We start from the raw sequence: 22,900 nt of genomic DNA on the forward strand, positions 1-22,900 counted from the left end.
GTATCTCTCACCTGAATTACTTCTTACTTCTTTAAACTTGACAACCATTCTGACAAAGTTTCATAAAGATCAGAAAACTTGGCCTCTGGAGTGTCAACTAACAAGGTTTTTTGTTGTTGATAAAATGACCTACTTGTTTACCTAAGACAACCTAGTTTCGAACTTTACCTAGATTCCATGAAGGTAAATAAACATTTTGACAAAATTTTATGAAGATCCAGTAGAAAATGTGACCTCTAATGTGTAACTAAGGGTTTTCTATGATTTAACTTAGTGACTTAATTCTTGCCTCAAACAGCTGTTTCGAACATAGACATAAATTTCACAACAGTCTTACATGTTTCAACAGAACAGGTAGAAAATATGGCCTCTTGAGTGTTAACATGTGTTTTCTATCAGTTGACCAAGTGGCCTTGTTTTTGACCCTATATAACCCAGTTTAAATTGACCTAGATTTTATAAAGACAAACCTTCTAATCAGGTTTCAAGGCATTGAGAGTTTTACCAAGGTATTACATGATCTGATCTCATGACCTAGTTTTTGACCCCAGATGACCCAGTTTCAATCTTTTCAAAGATTATATAAAAATGAATCATCAGACCCAGTTTCATATAAATCAAGTATAAAATATGAACTCTAGATTGTAATAACATGGTTTCTCTAAGATTTCGTCGAGTGACCTAGTGACCTAGTTTTGACTCCAGTTTCAGAGTTACAAAAGATCTTATTAATGCAAGCATTTTGACAAGTTTCATTATTACTGAGCCACAACTGTGATCTCTAAAGCATTAAGTGTAAAACATTAACAACACACAATGAAAATAGACACCAAGTGCTCAGGTGTGCTAAAAAATCCATGAAATATTCATAAAGAAATAGAATCCAAACAATTTATTATATTTATTCACAGTTAATTTAACTGTTCTCCATCCTTTCTATGCTTCATTCTGAACACTCTGAAACCACACCTATCATTCATGCAATAATTTGAAAAGCAGCACTTTATTTGGAATGAATACATCTATTTGGACAGAAGGTATCAATTTCTTTGTGTAAATCTATAATATTATGCATCTTGCATAAAATATCAGGACTTAATTGATTAGCTTGTACTTCTATTTCATTAGGAGCAGTTTTCCCTATTAAATATGCCTACACATCTATCTACTGTTGCTATGAGAATTACTGTAAAATGGGGAGATTTCCTTTGCAAAATTTTCAAGATATTGTCAGTGTTTACATTCTTTTTGACTGTTTACTAATGTATGAAATAACATGTTTAAGCATATTAACCTTTAGCCTGATGGCGGCAAGCAATTCTCCCTTTGCGACCAGTGCAGACCAAGATCAGCCTGCACACTATCCAGTCAGTAAATTTTCCGTGAATACCCCTTTAAATAATAAGTGGTACTGCCCAAACTGAATGATGGACCAGTCCATTATAGAAATATAGCAGGCTAGTTTAATTTTCTGCTTTACTGATGTTGTTAATAAATTATGTAATCAACACTGCTATCATCTTAATTGAATAGAAATATCTTACCTCTTTTAACTACACTTCTCTGTACCCACTGCTCTATAGCTATTTAATTCCAGCTATATATGTATAGTGTGTATTTAGATTACAAGAAATGTTTATTTACAGTCAGCGAGTAAGTGCAAACTTTAATTAAACAAAATTTAATTTTTTTTGAATATTTTTTTCCAGCCCTCAATTTCAAACCATTACAAATGGTGGAGATGAAACAAAGGGAGATAACCTTTCTCTGACACACAATTCATTATATAGTAATTATAAAGTGTCTCATAATAACCTGCCAATGTAGAATAATAGACCATACAAGTCCAAGAGTAAGTTTCTGGTTCCCGTCAACAATGTCGTTACTGCTGATGTTCACCAACTTTATCTGAAATTGAAAGAAAATTCATTAAACTTTTAACTCCATTTCATTCACAACAATCAGTCTGCTTTTTCATGCTGACTAATTCAAGGATCAATTACACTTTATTACATTGTAACTGTATACAGCAAACAAAGTGGGATCTTGCTGACTTAAAAGGTAAATCTATAGTTAAGTCATAGGTTACAGAATACTAAATTACATCCAGCTTTCTGTCATCTTTTCCACAAGGTTACATACACTCTTCATTAAGTAAAAACCAGGATAAAACTACAACATGTAATTTGATGAATTTGCTATGCAGTTGTCCCATTTAAGGACACGCTTAGTGGTACGAAATATTGTGTCACATAATATAGCAATAAAATAACAGGTACCTTGAAACACAGCAAAATCGTTCAAGAATTTTTTTTTTTTTAGGTTGGTTACTTCTAGCTATGCCTAGCATCATCTACATACTTGGTACTGTAAAATCATTTAATTTCATGGGCATGAAATTTTGAGGTTTTGGTCAAAACGGCAATTTTATGGGGATATGAATTCATGGATTTCGACTTTTGAACATAAAATGAATGGAAATTTTACTTGTTCGTTGGGATTAAATTTCGTGGATTGACTCAATTATGAAATCCATGCAAATTAGTCCCCCACGAATATTAATGATTTCACAGTATACTGTTTACAGGTTGAAATATTTTCTTTTTTTAGGAAAAGCACAGTTTAATAGCGGCAAATGATGTTTAAAATGGTTGAAACATCACTTAATGGTCACAAAACTTGGTCCAAGAAAAAAAGCTGAGTTTAGAACCATTGTTAATATGCTGTGCCTAATAAATGAACAAAATTTTTCGATGCTGTAATTAAAAATTAATATATATCGGCAATAAAATATGTTTAAACTGAGTTTTAATGTCACTTTTAAAGCTCAGCATCTGAACTGCGCCAAAACTAAAATTTCTAATCTTAGAAATTTCCCAGACAGCAGACAATCGGAGACACTCCACTTACAATTGACCTCAGGAAAATCTCTTCAACTAAATAGACCTACAAAATACCAGCTCGCCTTGGAAACCATTTCCTATTACTTTGTGCTTCCAGTGGGAGATTTATTGAATAATTAACTTGTGGGACTTCTTCAGCAACATCTTCAGACACAGCTAATTTAACTAGTTTGCTCTTAGCATTTAGCCTGCTAAATTTCTAAAATGGACTGGTCTATCATTCAATCTGGACAAAACCATTAATTATTCAAAGGGGTGATCACTGAAAATTTACTGACTAAATAGCGAACAGTGCAGACCATGATCAGCCTGCACGGTACCATGCAGGCTGATCTTGGTCTGCACTGGTCGCAAAGGCAGAATTACTTGCCGCTGGCAGGTTAAAGGTTAGCAAATGAAAGTTGAAGGTTTGTGAAGGAAAGATTTGTAGGAAATTGTGTAACATTTAAATACAGCTTTTTGACAAGACTTTTATTGCCTAAACATGACATTGTAAAGATGTTGTGTTCTTTGATTCTGAACAAACAATAAATATGTCAGAATAAATTCAGTGTAATCATCTTAATGGGAGCTGGTTGTTTATGTAGATATACATTGAATGGTGTTCTCCAGATGTCCAAATCCGTTGGCATTTTCAAACACTCTTTTCCCTAATACATAAATGTTAGTCGTTTACAAGAAATGCAATCAAAAACTTCTTTCAAAATGACTTACATTTAAGATCAGAAAAATGTATGTCTGACAGATTCTAAGTTACAGACATCAGCGTTTTCACCCGCCCGCTTAGCTCAGTAGGTAGAGCGTCGGTCTACGGATCACGGGGTCGTGAGTTCAATCCTCAGGCTCCGTGACTATTTGATAAACGACATTGTGTCTGAAATCATTAGTCCTCCACCTCTGATTCATGTGGGGAAGTTGGCAGTTACTTGCGGAGAACAGGTTTGTACTGGTACAGAATCCAGGAACACTGGTTAGATTAACTGCCCGCTGTTACATGACTGAAATACTGTTGAAAAACGGCGTTAAACCCAAAAAACAAAAACAAACAAAGGTGATATTCTCCAACTCAGACAGATTTTACTTAAACCCTTACCCTGCTAAATTTCTATAATGAACTTGTCCATCTTCCAATTTGAACAGTACCATTAACTGTTTAAAGGGGTGCCTACCAAAAAGATACTGACTGAATGGCGAACAGTGCAGACCATCATTAGCCTGCACCGATGCACTGGTCGCAAAGGCAGAATAACTCGCTGCCAGCAGGCTAAAGGTTAAAAAAACACCTTTCTCCGAGCTTGTTGCTAACTCATTAACAAAGACATCAATGAGTCAATACCATTTTCACACAACCTAATAAACCAATGATTTGATAAGATCTCTACAATGAAATTGACACTAAAAGGCCTCACTAAAAGTCTTGTTGACACTGATTTCCAGGAATCGATAACAGTCTCCTACATTCCATGTATGGAGTATTTAACTGATGATGCCGTAAGAATGCTTTTAACCAACAAAGTGACAGAAACACCATAATGATACACTATCCAAATTGTGGATAATGCTATCATTTTCAGTAAAATTTACAAAACGATAAATTAAAAAGACAAGGGAAAATGTTGCAGTAGCCTCTCCAGAACAATGACCAGCTATGAAACAAGAATTCTTAACAACATGATTATCTAGTGGCAAAACAGAAGGGATGCAAAAATTACCTAATCAGTAGCATTAGTGTGGAAAGACTAAACAGACCATCAAGGTACAATTTCAGACATAGACAGACAATATAATGGAACCAATGACCAGCCTGCCTGTATAGCTCAATAGGAAGAGCGCTGATCTACGGATTGCAAGATCGATTCTTGGGTTTTATTTTGTTGGGTTTAATGTCGCACCGACATAATTATCGGTCATAATTATGGTGACTTTCAGCTTTGATGGTGGAGGAAGACCCCCAGGTGCCCCTCCATGTATTATTTCATCAAGAGCAAGCACCTGGGTAGAATCACCGACCTTCCGTAAGCCAGCTTGATGGCTTCCACACATGAAGAATTCAACGCCCCGAGTGAGGCTCCAACCCACATAATTGAAGGTAAAGTGATTTGAAGTCAGTGACCTTAACCACTAGGCCATGGAGGCCCCCAGGGAACCAATGCTATAAAACACATTTAATCAGCTGTGCTAAACAGGAAATAATAATTTTCACAGAAGCTAATGAACAATCTTGTTGATGAGATAAAGGAACAATAAAATGATGTTAAAAGTCTGGCTGACACAGATTTACAGAAATCAATATGTCTCCTGTACTTTTATTTTATACATGCAGGCACTCTATCAAAATAACAGAATCTGTTGGAAACACTATGTCTGTCAACCTATAGTTAGGTGAACAGGAATTCCAAACGAAGTTTGAATTTCTGATCAGTTTTAACTGAAACAAGACTTACATTGTCATCATCGTTATTGGTTAAAAATGGTCAACTAACCAAATACATTTCTGCAGAGGAATAGAAGATTTTCAGGTCTTATTTAATAGTTGTTACTAAAGAAATAAAAACTGTGTTTGTTACTGACCCTCTGCGGAAATACAGGGATCAGTTTAATAAATAGTAACGATAGAGACAGCTGACTACCACATGTATTTTTATGAAGGTGGGGAGAGGGGGACAAGAGAGAGGGGGAGGGGGGCAGCATTGGGTCAGTAACATACCCAGTAAATAGTCAGCATCATGGTAAACTCTTCGCTTAAACAACTAAAGAAACATTACAGAGTTCATAAGAATCAACCAGCCACCCTCAAAAAAAAACACTGTCTAAGTCTGTCAAACCCTAGCAACTAGTACTACAACATAGCAGCCTGTCTCCTATCTTCACCATATAACTTTGTAAAACTTTTAAATGTGTTTTAAAACTGTTTAAATCAAATACATGCTTCCATAAATGTCAGCATTTTTTTCTAAATTATATGGCATCAATTTTAGTTTATTGTCATAAATCTGGATTTATTATGATTGATTTATATCTTCCAAATCTTAATTCATATTTTTTTCCCTTGCTCATTAGCATTGTTTCTTGTTTTATTGTGATTTATCTCTTTGGGTTTTATTGTGTGAAATTACATTTCCTTGTTGAAGCTTTCCGCAACTGTCAGCTGCATTACAAAGTTTCCGTGTTTCCGGCCTGCACTTTCTGATACTTGTGAACACAAAATAATGATTAAATAACCCTATCATGGTGTCACAAATCAAATCAATAGTTACAATAAAACAGTTCCTAGGAGAATCTGGCATGCATTCATATGCAAATATGATTCAAAACAGCCAAATGTCACAATCGGTTGACTCTCTGGTTTTTAGTTTTTATTGGTATGATCTGTGTGTTTATTTGTTTGTTCATATTAAAGCTTTTTTACAGCCGCCACCAGTAACCCATACAGACGACTCCTCCAGAAGACTGTTAGTAATGTTAGTGGGAGGATAGTTCAAGATACAGAAGACGCCCAATTCAAGAAGCTCCCCTGGTTCTTTAGTGTGCCAAGTGTAAAGCACCAATACAATGGACTCTTATCTCAATGTAAGAGCAGCAGGAGCTTAAACTATTCTTTCACTCTGCATGAGTTGTCTGCCTTTTCTTGTTATTAATTTCAGGCCTCGATATCATTCCACATGCCGCATCAATTTGTATCGTAACACAAAATTCATAATTTATTTAGGACACTTTCTTGTGCAAGGAACATAAAATAATAAAACAGGTGAAAAACTTCAAGCAGATGAAAACAGGATTGAATCATTTATTTTCCTGCAAGGACAACCACTCTCTACTGATTATCTTAAAAGAATTCATTACTGAAACTTCCAGTTAGTTCCTTTCCGAATGGGGTGCATTTATTTTAAAAGTTAACATTTTTTCAGTGAAGGTGGGAACTATTTTGACAGTACTTTTAGATACCAGTATTAGAGCTTAACAAAGTGTTTTGTCTGGATTAAGATATATGAAACTTTATTAAATCTATATAACCCGGATCTGTGAAGATTTCATTGTGTTTCATTTAACCTGGTAGGCGTTCTTGACTGATACAGCATTTTGAAAACTTCTTTTTTTTGTAATTAAAAATTTGTTATTGGCTGCATGGCTATAGTCTGTTGCAGCTTTTTCTTTCTAGTTACCCCTGGCATGGCTCATAACAGTATCAATGTGCAAATACTTCGTTAGAGCAAAAAACACTGTAAAGACAGAACTATGTTTTTCTTTGCATAGAACAATGAACAACACACTGCAGGGAAAGAAAAATTGTTTCTGTCTTTTTGTAAGAGGTAGCTTATTAATTTTCTCACCAAATTTTAATAATCAATTCAAGCCAAAACCTTTGATAAGGAAACGCATGTGATAACTGTCTTTGTTAGGAGGCTTCCACTTGTTGCAGGTGTCAGGTAAAACAAGATTCACTATATTTCCTGTTACGCTCCACTGCAGACAAAATGGTGACACATAAAAATTCTTTAAGGTTAAAATGCAAACTCTTAAATCTCCCTTTTAAAATCAATCACTTTTTTGTGAGCTATCAAACTATAAAACTGACATGTTTGATGTAAACATTGCAAACATTTGTAGCCTTTGTTTATGAATATTCTAACACCTCAGTTACTCATTATACATGCATTTTGTTTAGAAGATAAAGAATAGAAAAAAAAATTACCAGCTGCCTCATCAAAAATCAATATACTCCTAGACATCAAAGAATAAGAGCAAACATTCTACACACTCTGAATTATGTAAGGCATAAATTAAGAATCATATATTATAGAAAACACACAAAAGTCAAAATCCAAACTATTGACTACATCAATGGGTAAGAGTGTTAAGGGCATTCCTGAATGATGTTCCTTAAGTATGTTTAAGCTTCTTCAGGAAGCATAACTTTGAAAAGATGAAACAAGATTGAATTTGGCACAAAAAAAAATCAGAAGTTAAACTTAAAATAAATACAACATGTTGAATCACAGCCTTTTACTTTAACATTTTAACAGACCTGTAGCATGTCCTTGAGATATGCAAATTATCAACATATCACTGATAAATTGATATCTAATTGCGTAAAGAGTGAATGATGCATGTAAATTTTATCAGAGACAGGGCAGGCATAGCATGATTATATATTCATACCTAGGTTTTAAATCCTAGACAGTAGTGGTATAACTGTGTATATTCCCCTCTTTCAGTTTACGGTGACACAGTAATATCCAACAAAAACACACCCATAAAACACAGAAAAATATTATGATTTTATTCTGGGTTATCTGTAGATATTATCCAGTAAAAAACATTCACTAAATGAACTCCATACCATCTCAAAACACAGCATGAAATTATACACTGCTCCATGAAAAAAATAACACCTCCAAACTGAAGAGTAAAATCTTATGAAGAGCCAACAAGCCTGCTGGAGTTACCTCCCTTCAATACTGATTTTTTCTCTGGGCACTAATCAATTGTCTATATTGTAACAAATCCATCAAAAACTCGCACAGCGTCAAAATACATCAGTTAATCATCTAATCCATTTCATTTCCCAGTTATATCTTAATTAATCCCATAATTCAGTAAACATAAATAAATCTGCAATCAATATTTACAGAACAATTTAATTAATTACTCATCAATTTTTTTAATAAATCCATCAAATAAACAGTAGCGATATATGAAAACAGAAATTTCTCATTTACAAAATGGGGACTATTAAAGTAATTGTTTACAATAGATCGCTTCATTAAGTTTATACGATTTCTATTGTTATAACAAGTGCTTACCGAGGCATAAAATCGGCCACAAACACAATGACACCTATATCTGGGGATTTAATGGTTGTAAACCTACTGTCGGTATATTTTATGAATGAAATGTTTTCCTTTAAATATATGTATGACAGGTAAAAAGAAAGTGTACCTTAGACGAATTGGAATGCTTAATGGCTGTGTTATTAAGTTCAGAAAAGCAGCAATAGACTACTTTTGCAAGAAGTAGGATGATGCAAGCAAACCTTAATCTGTAGGTGAAACCATAGGAGAATAAACTTGCTGAAAGCATAAATGAAATGCCATGGAATCACTCTCGAGGTTAACTATGCCACAGAAGCAAACGCCCAAAAGCCCTGGAACTATTTCCTGGATAACGACTGGAGTGTGATGTAGGATTGTGGACAAACTTTACTTACATTGTACTGTTTTTCAAGGACCTCAAGCACCCGGTTCACATTGTTGATGTGATGAACTCGCATTCGTCCCTTCTCTCGAACCTGGAAACAAAATATTGATGGATTTTTTTTACAATTATCAGTTTCACAAACTCTGTAATAAAACAATGTACCAAATAACTTCAAAGAAACCAAACACCATAAATTATTACCTATCAAAATCTAAATAAATAACATCCTTTCTTGCATTTTAATAACTTTTCTTTCTTTACCTTGTGTTTACACAATCTTTTAAAGACTATATCTAATCATGTCACAGCTTCGTCCTTAATTAAAAATCTAGGGAGAATGTGTAAGTGAACTTAAGCAGATCATTTGGTAGGGAATTCTAGCAACCGTATTCCGCAGCCAGGGTTTAAGTCCCACTTTGACTATTTTTCTAACCATGTGAACATAAAGTTATCTGTTGATTTTACCTGCGGAGATCCACTCAGAACTTCTATGAGAGACAGCAAGTGTGTTCCGTCCCTCAGGTCTGTAAACAGCTCCTCCAACACCGGCCTGCCAGACTGAAATTAAAATACAATGAACTTCAGGCCATGCTAAATAAGATAATATATCCCTGCCTGGTCATTACCTTAGATCTTTTGACTGGGCTGACAGTGTACTTTTTAACTATTTTAGATTGGTTTAACAGGTATCAAAATGCTGATCAGAACAAAGGTTAAAAACTTTAACCTGGTGACCAGTCTTAAAATTCAACTACCTGACTGGTTGCTTTTGAGCACAAATTTAAAACTGACCCATAGCAAAGCTGCACTCGGAAACTGGTTGCCAAATTTTGTTTTATATAATAACCTTGACACCAGTTTCTGCTTGCTTACATCTAGACTGGCTCCCCTTTGTTACTTTTTCCACTGAGTAGTCATTTTGTCAACAGATTGGGACAATGAATGTAACACTGGTCATTAAAAGATTTCTGTCTGGATAGTTTATTAGATAACATACTGTCTGAAAGCCAAATTCTATATTGTTTGACAGGATAGAAATAGTTGATTAACATTATAAAGATGCGTTTGTCCACAGGAAATTTAGTTAAGTCTACAAATGCTTCCTGTTCTTGCGACCTTAACCTTTACCCTGCTATAATGGACTGGTCCATCATTCAATTTGGGGTTTTCACTGAAAATTTACTGACTGAATAGCGAACAGTGCAAGGAAGTGCAGGCTGGTCTTGGTCGGCACTGGTCGCAAAGGCAGTATCACTTGCCGACAGCAGGCTAAAGGGTAAATATGTCTGTCTGGCTAGAACCATTGAATTTCCGTACGCCAGCTGGAGGGCTTCCTCACATGAAGAATTCAACACCCCCAGTGAGGCTTGAACCCACATCAGTAAGGGGCAAGTGATTTGGAGTCAGCGACCTTAACCACAAGACTACATAGACTCCAAATACCACATCTGGGTTTCCAGTTTGGAGAGGGGTCCCAAAGCTCAAGCATCTGATTGGTTGATTCTTGGCAATACTTTTGAAATTGACCAATGGCAGATTTGTATTTTGAGACTGGTCTCCTAACCCAGTTTTATGACCTTGGAACTTGGTGTCAACTTTTGCCTAATGTTGATGAATTAAACAAGAGCCGGCCATATTATTAAATGAGTATTCTACAGTTACCAAATCAATAAAATCTAGAAGACAGTAATCAAGACATTAACTCCTCAGAGAGCATTTTGTCTGTCCAATTCCGCAGCTGACAAGATACATAAAATGCAAAAAAAAAGTTAATTAAATTTTGTAATTTTCAGTACAGTATAATGTCTTGAATTATTGATCATGACGCAACACTGTTGTGCACATGGTGTCTCTGTAACAACCTTCCAACATTAACAGTTGTCACTAGGGTGTGCAGCGGGTGTGCAGCCTATTCATGTGCACGATATCCAGCCAATTTCAGAATAGAATTTTTTTTATGCAATACTGAAAACAGAATTAAAGAATTTAAACAATCAGATGAAAATGCATTACAAGATCTCACTCTGAGAATATTAACACTGGCTTGCATTTTACAAGACCAGTCTTATAATGCAACCAAGCCATTGGTCAATTTAAGGCAACAAATCAGATGCTACACTTTTAAGACTGGTATCCAATTCAGTTTTAAAATCATGAAAATACAGTCAAACCTGCTTGTAAAGAGCACCTCCAAATAGAGGCCACTACTATAAAACCTGCTTGTAAAGACCACTATTACATGACTTTGTACACACCACCCCTGTGAAAAAGGTTCACGAACTTCATGAATTTATTCATGAATTTTTAAGAATTCATGAATTATTTCATGAATTATCAAAAACGTTCATGAACTACAAGGAAAAGTTCACTAACTTAAATTCATGAAGTCTCAAGTTCAAGAATATTACTTTCATTTCATGAACTTGTAAATGTAGTTCATGAACATTTCAGAAAATCCATTCATTAATTTAAGAAATTCATGAACTTGAAAATGAAATTCAGATAATGATTGAAATTGTGATTCAGGAACTACAGGGTTATGACCCTGTAAGAAATGTTCTAGTACTAGTATTAAGTTCTTGAACATTCAAGAACTTCTGAAGAACTGTTCTTGAACCAGCATAAATGTTCTTAGACTGTGATTCTAGAACAATGATAGTTCTTGAACATTGGTTCAAAAACTGCAAAAGTTCAAGAACTTATAGAACTTTACCAGTTCCTGAACAGTTACTGTTGGTCTAGACTAAGACTAAGAACCAAAATTGTTCACAATTGAACACAGGTTCATTAAAAGTACTAAAATTCAAAACCTTTTTCTAGTTCAGTGTAACCAGTTCTTGAAGCCAATCGTGAGTTTCTGAACTGTTCATTCATTAAACATAAAATTTAGGTTTATTACCTTTTACAATAAATGAATAAGTTCATGAACTTTTCATGAATGTTCATGAACATTAAATTCACAATGTCACATGATCAGTTCCCATTATCTTGTTGCATGCTGGGAAATTTTTTGCACATGTGATTCAGCAATTTTTGAGAAGTTTGTGCAGCAAATAAGAAGGAAATAATTACCATACTACAGTTAGGAATGGTTTAAAAGGAACACGAGTATACTGAAAATCAAATAAGTAATTATGGTGTTGTCATAAATCGTTCATTTAAAAAAATAAAATCCTTTTAAAATGTCACAAGTTTTCACGACCCTGAGCAAAGCTAGTATCTGAATTTCAATCTTGAGATTAAAGTAAATTATACATTGTTTAACTTAATGTTTTGTATTTTATACAGCAATTGTTTACTTCTTATTATGCTCCCAATCCCACTCTAGTTTACTGTTTTACTCAACATGTCATTTGTCGAGGGTGGAAAATGTCATTGTCACAGTGACTCAGCAGAGACTAAAAGAAACACAGTCTCTGGCCAGGCTAACTGAACAACACTTTGACCTACAGGATTTTTTCTTGTATCAAGTCTACCCGAATTGTTAAAAGAATTCCATTACATGCAGATCTCTCAGGTTTCATAGTGTTAACTCCTACCAGGTTTCCTTGACTAGTTCATGAATTTGTTCATGAATAACTTCATGAACTTTTTCTTTTCTTTTTTTACAAAAATAGTTCATGAATAAATATTAATGAAAATCAAAATTTATGTTTCATGAATTTCAGTATTCATGAATAAAAATTCATGAAAATCAAAATTTATGTTTCATGAATTTCAATATTCATGAATTTGTTCATGAATTGAAATTCATGAATAAATATTCATGAGAATCAAAATTTATGTTTCATGAATTTCAATATTCATGAACTTGTTCATGTATTATTTTTAATTTATGAATAAGTTCATGAATATCGAAATTCATGAAACATAAATTTTGCTTCTCATGACTATTTATTCATGAACTATTTCATGAATTTGTTCATGAATAAATTCATGAAGTTCATGAACCTTTTTCACTGGGGCAGTCACCAGTCCATAGTATGTGCTATTGACCAGTCAAAACTGGAAGAAAATAGATATGAAAATAATTTAAACATTTATTGAATAGCTTGTGGGTCACTAGTCAAAACTATTGGCCCTTGGACCTTACGACCTTGGGCAGTATTTTTGACTATTGACTGGCAAGCCAATTTACCTGTGCTAAGAGACAACCTGTCAACAAAGACCAGTTTTTCCATTTCCCTAAGTGGTATTTATATACAGGTTCCACTATAAACCCAGAGAGGTCCTTCGCTATGTTCAACAAGGTCAAACATTCATATTTACAGGAAACAATGGCTATTTTTCCATTTTCATGGCCAAAACAGAAAGAAAAAGGACTACTAACCTTCGAAAGTTGTGAGTTGATCCATTTTGTGAATGTCTTTTTCTGAACATCTTCCCTCTCATCTGAAAAAAGAAGATAACATTATTTTACAAAATTTAAAAACTGCCATATACCTTATTACATCCAGGGTGCACACAGTTCTAGAGAGGTCGGTGACGAGGGGACTCATTTGGTACCTTGTTCAGTAATAAAATTACAATAAATGTTATGTTACTTTTTTTCTATAGATTGACACTTGTTTTAGAGGAGCGATTTGATTTTTATATCTAGATTATTTTTCATTATATTTCTTGGAATAACCACGAACAAATATATTTAGAAATAAACCTTTAGCCGGCTATTGTTCTAAAATGGACTGGTCCATCAATCAATTTGGGCACTACCATTTATATTTAAAGGGGTGTTCATGAAATTTTACTGACTGAATAGGGAACAGTGCAGACCATGATCAGCCTGCATGGCCGTGCAGGATGATCTTCAGGTCTGCACTGGTCGCAAAGGCAGAATCATTTGCTGCCAGCAGGCTGAATGTTAAAAATATACCTTCTGGTGTTGTGGGCTTATAAGGGCATTTCCTTACCCTGTGGTATACTAAGTGAAGAGTTATCAACTGAGTTTCCTTTGTGCTGGGGTTTTTGTGTTGGGGTTTTTGCACAGTGAAAATCTTTATCTACTCACAATCAGAAACAACAAAACCTAAATCCGTTTAAAACTACTCTGCCCACAGTTTGGGTGAAATTCTTCAACATGTTCATTGCCACCAAGTTTGGCATAGAATGTATATATTGACACTGAAAAATGATAAAGTGGGTCAAAATAAAAGTCTGATATTGCAAGGTGGTAAAAATACAAGAAGAATGTAAATTTTCTGCATTATTTCAAAAGCATTGCAACAGTATACTACCTTCTGCACTATATTTTTTGAGGGAAATTATTTTTCGCCTAAAATGTGTGGGTTAGTCTCTTTAGAAATGACAATTTGACAGTGTCTAGCCTTTTATAATGATTTTACAGATATAATTGAGCCGCGCCATGAGAAAACCAACATAGTGCATTTGCGACCAGCATGGATCCAGACCAGCCTGCATCTCCACGCAGTCTGGTCAGGATCCATACTGTTCGCTTTCAAAGCCTATTGTAAGTCGCAAAGGCACTATGTTGGTTTTCTCATGGCGCAGCTCATATGTTTTATTAGTTCAGTGAAACCATCACATAGGGCACAAATACCAAGGAGATTTACTTCACAGATAAATCCCCTTAACTCTTGGTATATTTACATAATTCATTGAAGGTAAATAATACCATAAAATATGATAGGCCATGATAAATATGTGGAGGTTTGGTTAAAAAAACCAAACTAGGTCAATATAAAACTTGACTTTGCAAAATGGTAAAACATGTCAAAACTTCATTTATTATACTTTATCAAAATTTCATTTGTCACACAATGCATAATGTATGACATGCAATGCATTTTCCCAAACTTTATGAGTTCTTAAAGATGCAAATGAAATGTTCCCGACAAATCATTTAAATATATTAATTCATACAAATATTTAATTAATATCTTGCATTAAACAGTGTAGAATTTCATATCAATTAATTTTTCAATTAGCGAAACAATTATCTGCAAGTTTCAACCCAGAAGTACTAATATTTGAATATTAAACATAGATTTTGTTAAAAACCAGCCATGACAAATTTGCCATATGGCACATTTTCCTGTTTCATATTTACAGTACCTTTAACAAGTCCAAGGAGGCTAGATGGCAGTCCTTTTCTAGAACAGTTCCCATAAAATCTTCTATTAGCCATATCAAACTTTGCACATACTTCTATCCTAACTTTTATAAACCATTCTACACAATATAGCATGCATTCAATTTAAAACCCAGTCACATTTCACAGATAAACAAAAAACGTCCTCTACGAACAACAAAATATCCGAAAAATACAATAGAATTAGTGCACAAGTTGTAGAATGTCAACTAGAACACTACAACTTTGCAACCCAATAGATAAATGCTATTTAAATCCAATCATATATAACAAAATTATCTTCCTTTTAATAGAATTATCTACCACACAATGAAATTATCTGCGATACAATGAAATTTATCTTCTGCAATGTTCACAGACTGTTTCGGTATCCAAATATTAACGTTCTATTCAAAATTTCAAATTCACATTTGCAAACAATGCTAGATATATTACACGTTAAGTGTCCACTACAAACAGTGGAGAGCTGTTTACTCTAGCACTAGAGTCAACAAGACTTTATCCTTATGTTGAGGTCCGAACTGGGAGATAACACAGAGTGCAAATATCATAACGACAATGCCAGACAAAAGAGAAGGTCATTTCACTACAATAAAAGGATTCCCACATTTAAGATTTAAATTACATAATTTATTTACTAATAGAGTATTTACATAATACAACTTCTGATGCCACAAACAAGATGGCTACTGCATTAAAACTGATTCGTGAAATGTAATTTGTGATCCGAGTGCAAGAAAGGACGAGTACTTCTTTACATCAATGCACTTACCCACTTTTTGTACACTCAGGGGAAGAATAACGTGTTCACATAACGGTAGTGCAAATATTAAAGTGATTTATCTGAGATGGACTTTCAGACCTTGCTAGTGACCAAGGTTGCTCTGGCAGCTGAACTATTCAGTGCCGTCAAGTAGAATCTACTGAACAAACATTAGGAAGGTTCATCCAAACATTTGTAGAGTATGTATGGGAGAGCCTCATCAAGTGGTTCAGGAGAAAAAGTTGTTTAAGGTTTAGCAGTAAATCACCAAATCACAGAAATGTTTGGTAAAAGAACAACATTTTTACCAACAATCTACCTGTCTAATACATGTTTTAACTTGCTGTCCTGTACCATTGGATACTTAAAATATTTTCAAAAGTTGTCCCCCTTTATAAAAGAATGCCATTTGTAAAGAAATATAAACATTTGTTCAAACTGATGTTTTAACCTATTTATGTGAAGTTTAAGCACTGGGACGTTATTGCAATTGCATCAAAACAAAGACATGTAACAGTTCTTTAAAAATGTTGTGTGTTTAAACGCGTAACTGTCCAGAAGTATGGCCCCTTCATGCAGTCCCTTTTCAGAATTCAATATATATGTGAGCAAATTGATAATGCTTTTGTAGACTTACCTTTATATATATGTTTTATATGCTGTTTAATTTTCATGTAAAAACAACTCTTTCTTTATATGATTTGATGATGTTCATGTTTTCCCCCCAAAACCTGGACCTAACTCTTAATAATGTATTTGTTTCTTCTCTCTGGAAACCACCCACATCTCGTTCTCATGAAATACATTATTTCATCACAGGCAGGCACTTTGGTAGGACCACGACCCTCACTAAGCCAGCTGGATGGCTTCTCACATGAAGAATTCAACGCCCTATCACAGGCAAGCACTTTGGTAGGACCACGACCCTCACTAAGCCAGCTGGATGGCTTCTCACATGAAGAATTCAACGCCCTATCACAGGCAAGCACTTTGGTAGGACCACGATCCTCACTAAGCCAGCTGGATGGCTTCTCACATGAAGAATTCAACGCCCTATCACAGGCAAGCACTTTGGTAGGACCACGACCCTCACTAAGCCAGCTGGATGGCTTCTCACATGAAGAATTCAACGCCCTGAGTGAGGCTTGAACACACATCAATGAGGAGCAAGTGATTTGAAGTCAGTGACCTTAACCACTCGGTCACGGAGGTCCCGACTGAATATGGAACAAATACCTGTCTGTTCCTACCTATAATGTCTTCAGCATTAATAGAATGCCCATTCAGAACTAAAATTGGACTAATTTCGCATAAATCTTTTGACCTCCCAATAGTTCTCAGGTAATTGAATAAAATCGAAGGAGTTTATCAATGTGTAAATATGAACATAGCTTACCGTTGTCAAATAGCAGTTATCACTTTTTTTCAATACTCGTCTAATTGACAGAACTTTGATGTTAAACTGCTTCGAAATTGATCTACCCCATAAAGTATGTTAGTTCCCCGATTAAAATGTTGGATAAAAACAAAAAGCAATCAGTAAGGGGTATCCTGGTACTGTTGGAATGTTGCTACTGACTGAACAAAAAGATAAAAAATTCTGATAATAAATACACTTGATCAATTTAATTTTGATCGAAAGAGCTAAAGTTATGGTTGCTACATTATCACTAGAACATCAATGAATGAAACATCAGTGAATAATGGCATGATTCATACACCAGGAACCTAGTATGAATGTCTTTCCTTCAATCAACCCATTTACAATGTATGCAACTCAACTCCTAATAAACTGCCCTGACTTGTAGGCATGGTGTGATTGTGTCACAACATCATGTCATAAACATGCAGTTTACCACAACAACATCATGTCATAAACATGCAATTTACCAGAACATCATGTCATAAACATTTACCGCAACATCATGTCATAAACATGCAGTCTATCTCAACAACATGTCATGAACCTGCAGTTTACTGCAATAAACATGCAGTTTACCACAACATCATGTCATAAACATGCAGTTTACCACAAACATCATGTCATAAACATGCAGTTTACCACAACATCATGTCATAAACATAGGTCATAAACATGCAGTTTACCACAACATCAGGTCATGAACATGCAGTTAACCACAACAACATCATGTCATAAATATACAGTTTACTGCAACATCATGTCATAAACATGCAGTTTACTATATGTTTGAAGGTAGCAGAAAGTCCTCGACTGCAGGCTGGATTATACAAGTTTACTGGACAGAAGCTACAATTCCTATGCAAATTTTATCTAAAAAGAATTTTATGCATATTACAGGTTTATAATTTGAGCTCTTATCATTCTGTGTTTCATATTTCTGGGATCAAGGATCATAGCTATTTCATGTCATACCATTTACAATCATGTCGACCTGCAAACAGCCTGTTCAATACATGAATACAGTAAGATTGTATGATAATAGGTATGAATGCAGCATTTTAAAATGTGTTAAAGTTTCAGAAAGGATCATATTTTTATATATATATCATATAGCAAGATAGCATAATCTAAATGAAACTGTATGAAACATTCTTTGATGACAGGTTAAGATAAAATATCACTCATTCAATTAAACAACCTTCAAAGTTGTTTGATAGACACAGCCTGTTTTCAATATTCTGTATGAAAAACAGTGTGTATATTTCAGTACTATATTTTTTGTTTTTGCAAGATGAAAGGGATGAAAAAAAAATCAATTAATATAAAAACAAATGTTAAGAGTGCAGAAATCTCATGCAGACATCACAATGTTAAAGATATGCAAATCATGCTGGATTTTGATCACAGGACATCTTATCTGGAGCACACAGTATCTTATCTACAGCTATATACCATTTATTTTAAGACTGATAACCATTGCCAAGGTCATTTTTTAGGCTCTGTGACTCAGATGAGCCAGCATCTATGTTTACCTGTATTTCAGTGTTTCAGGTACAACTGGCACCTGTGTAAACCGTATTTCAGGTACCACTGGCACCTATATATGTAAACCTGTACAAGTGTTTCAGGTACAACAGGCACCTGTGTAAACCTGTATTCCAGTGTTTCAGTGAAAACTGGCACCTACATGTAAGCCTGTACACCAGTGTTTTCGGTACAACTATCACCTGTGTAAACCAGTATTCCAGTGAAAACTGGCACCTATATGTAAACCAGTATTCCAGTGTTTCAGGACCAACTAGCAACTATGTAAACCCATATTCCTGTGTTTAAGACCCATCTAGCAATTATGTAAATCTGTACGCCAGTGTTTCAGGTACAACTGTTGTAGTACCAATATTAACCTATGTGCCAGTGCTCCAGGCACAACTAGCACCTACATTAACTATGTGCCAGTGCTTCACATACAACAAGCACCTATGTAAACCTATGTTGTTTTCGAACATAAACGCATAAAATGTTCAATTAGGGTAAACATGGTAACAGGAGGAAATGGCGCAAAAAATTGTAAATTTTCTGTTAATTACATTACCTAAGCCTCTTCCCTTCATTAAGGTATACAAAGAGCTAGTTCAGGTATATATTTTCATTCCAAAAATTCACATGGATTTTTCTGCTTGATCCCCAGCAGTTCATTTATGCCACCTTTTACACTAAATATTTTCTTTAATCAACTTATTATACAGAAGCCTATTGGATACTCAAGTACTGCTTTTGAATGAAGTGCAAACAAAGTGTGCCTTTTGGTAGCTATAAAATATGCCTTTGTGCAGTGTTATAAGACACCTAAACGTATGCCGCTTAATCCAGGGTCTCTAATTTCGCACCCCTAAATACAAATAAAACACAATACAGCACAATCTTCACTTGTGTTAAAATGCAGTCAATTTTTGTTAGTGAAAACTTTCAAATTCTTTAAATTTTTATGAAAAGTACTTAGTCATGCTCTTTCCATCATAAAAAAAGACTTTTTTGACCTCCTGGGGAGTTGTTACCTGGTTCATTCTGTAAAATACTATCATCCATTGGTCCTGTATTTTGAATTTCCTTAACCCTTAGCCTGCTGCAGGCGAATTTAACAGCCTTTGCAAACAGCTTGGAACCAGATCAGACGCCGATTAAATCGGCGTCTGATCAGGTTCCAAGCTGTTTGCTACTCTGACAATATTTCTTCCAATTTTGGAGCAAATTGAATGAACTTTACAATTTTAGCAGACGACATTTCCAGCAGACGACAATTTATCTAGCATGCTAAGGGTTAATTCTCAGTTTGTGGATAAAAGTCACTGCCTCTAGCAAATCACTACACTGTTGTATGGAACCATAATGTAACACTAGACATAGAGGTAACACCAAACATAAAGGTATCACCAGACACAGACCTAGATAAAACTTGGTCATGAAGGTAATGCCAGGCACACAAGTAACACCGGAAATTCAGGTGTAACTTAGACATAAAGATAACACCAGACATACAGGTTACACTGGACATAAAGGTAACATCGGACATTAATGTGAAACTGGGTCATAAAGTAACAGTGTACATAGAGCTAACACCGAACATAAAGGTAACACCAGGCACAGAAGTAACACTGGACATTAAGTTGAAACTTGGTAATAAAGATAACACCAGACATAAAGGTAACACTGGGCATAGAGGTAAAACTGAACAGTAAGATGAAACTGGGTCATAAAGTAACACTGTACATGGAGCTAACAACGAACATAAAGGTAACACCGGGCACAGAGGTAACATCAAACGCCGGTGGTTATAAACATGCAACTTGGTGTCCTAAAGATAGCACTTTCATCAACACAAAAGGTAACATATTTGATCATAAAGGTAACACCAGGAGGCATGCCAGATCTGCGCCTTAAATGAGTTCATTGCATAAAAAAGCTGTTTATGAAAATGGAAATGACTACATGTTATAAATATAATCTTATTTTTCCCATATCTGTTGTAAAAATTAATCCATGCAGCATGCTACATCAAACAATTCGTTTCTTAGGTAACCTCTATGCAGCCTATAAGATAAATAATAAGGCGTCATTTAGTTAACAAGCTGTTCACATGTTAAACATCATTTACTTTTACCTTATTTGGTATAAAATGTCAACAGAGGTAATCTTTAATGCATGTTATATCAATGTATCAATTGCAGACAGCACTGTAGACGGCACTGTGAAATAAGCCACCTGCGCAACCATTCTGCATACAGATCAGCAATATTGTAGAAAACATCTGTTTTTCAAGAATGGATTGTTAACAGAGTTAAGAACTTATTGGGAGAGTAGGGGTGGGGGTCTGGATCTGTCGTCTTCTGGGGGTTATACTTTATAAGACAATGCTCCTATGAAATATTCAAGCCTCCCCATTGGTCTCAAATAAACCATTGCTGCTATATTATCCAATCAGCAAACACCAAGAGCAGGTTATGCTGTCACAAAAACACTATAAACGGAAAGTAGCGAACAATGGCGTTTTAGCATCTTTCTGCAAGGGGCACACAACTGATCACTAACTTAGCAATTAATTTAAAACATTTAGTAAAAACCAGGTGTTACAGTGAAAACCCCCAACCCTGTGCAAATCTTTGAACTCAAATTTGAATATTTGAACTTTTCAAACGCCGGTGGTTATAAACATGTAACTTGGTGTCCTAAAGATAGCGCTTTCATCAACACAAAAGGTAACATATTTGATCATAAAGTTAACACCAGGAGGCATGCCATATCTGCGCCTTAAATGAGTTCATTGCATAACAAGAGCTGTCTCCATAGGATGACATATGCCCCCGATCGCACTTTGAATGAGTAGTTATGGCCGATGTTAGAGTTTAGGACCTTTGACCTACGGAGCTGGGTCTTGCGCGCGACACGTCATCTTACTGTGTCACACATTCAGGCGTAGTTATTTTAAAATCCATGCATGAATGACAAAGATATGGACCAAACACGCCCATCAATGCACTATCATGAAAAATGACCTTTAACGTCAAAGTGTGACCTTGACCTTTGAGCTACGGACCTGGGTCTTGCGCGCGACAAGTCGTCTTACTGTGGTTCAAATTCATGCCAAGTTATTTGAAAATCCATCCATGGTTGACAAAGATATGGACCGGACATGCCCATCAATGCACTATCCTTTAAAGTCAAAGTGTGACCTTGACCTTTGAGCTACGGACCTGGGTCTTGCGCGCGACACGTCGTCTTACTGTGGTTCATATTCATGCCAAGTTATTTGAAAATCCATCCATGGTTGACAAAGATATGGACCGGACACGCCCATCAATGCACTATCCTTTAATGTCTAAGTGTGACCTTGACCTTTGAGCTACGGACCTGGGTCTTGCGCGCAACACATCGTCTTACTGTGGTACATATTCATGCCAAGTTATTTGAAAATCTATCCATCGATGACAAAGATATGGACCGGACACACCCACCAATGCACTATCCTTTAATGTCTGTGACCTTGACCTTTGAGCTACGGACCTGGGTCTTGCGCGCGACACGTTGTCTTACTGTGGTACACATTCATGCAAAGTTATTTGAAAATCCATCCATCGATGACAAAGATATGGACCGGACACGAAAATTGCGGACAGACTGACAGACGGACAGATGGTTCAAAAACTATATGCCTCCCTTCGGGGGCATAAAAAAGCTGTTTATGAAAATGGAAATGACTACATGTTATAAATATAATCTTATTTTTCCCATATCTGTTGTAAAAATTAATCCATGCAGCATGCTACATCAAACAATTCGTTTCTTAGGTTACCTCTATGCTGCCTATAAGATAAATAATAAGGCGTCATTTAGTTAACAAGCTGTTCACATGTTAAACATCATTTACTTTTACCTTATTTGGTATAAAATGTCAACAGAGGTAATCTTTAATGCATGTTATATCAATGTATCAATTGCAGACAGCACTG

At 35.3% G+C, this 22,900-nt stretch overlaps 1 protein-coding gene across 10 annotated transcripts in view; it reads right to left on the reverse strand.

The window, feature by feature from the left end:
* Window positions 1-22,900, reverse strand: part of LOC123552588 (dystrophin-like) — a 253,635-nt gene that overhangs the window by 202,413 nt on the left and 28,322 nt on the right. For 8 of the 10 annotated variants that reach the window (XM_053540095.1, XM_053540089.1, XM_053540088.1 and 5 more), the window contains 4 exons: window positions 13,432-13,493; window positions 9,567-9,659; window positions 9,112-9,192; window positions 1,816-1,908 (listed from right to left, as the gene is read on the reverse strand). In XM_053540095.1, the coding sequence (XP_053396070.1) occupies window positions 1,816-1,908; window positions 9,112-9,192; window positions 9,567-9,659; window positions 13,432-13,493 (329 nt within the window). Of the gene's footprint in view, window positions 1-1,815; window positions 1,909-8,063; window positions 8,278-9,111; window positions 9,193-9,566; window positions 9,660-13,431; window positions 13,494-15,173; window positions 15,262-22,900 lie in introns of those variants that run through there. The other 2 variants (XM_053540094.1, XM_053540097.1) reach the window with 2 other exon arrangements.

This window comes from Mercenaria mercenaria, chromosome 4 (assembly GCF_021730395.1).
Source record: "Mercenaria mercenaria strain notata chromosome 4, MADL_Memer_1, whole genome shotgun sequence".
Classification (NCBI taxonomy): Eukaryota; Metazoa; Mollusca; class Bivalvia; order Venerida; family Veneridae; genus Mercenaria; species Mercenaria mercenaria.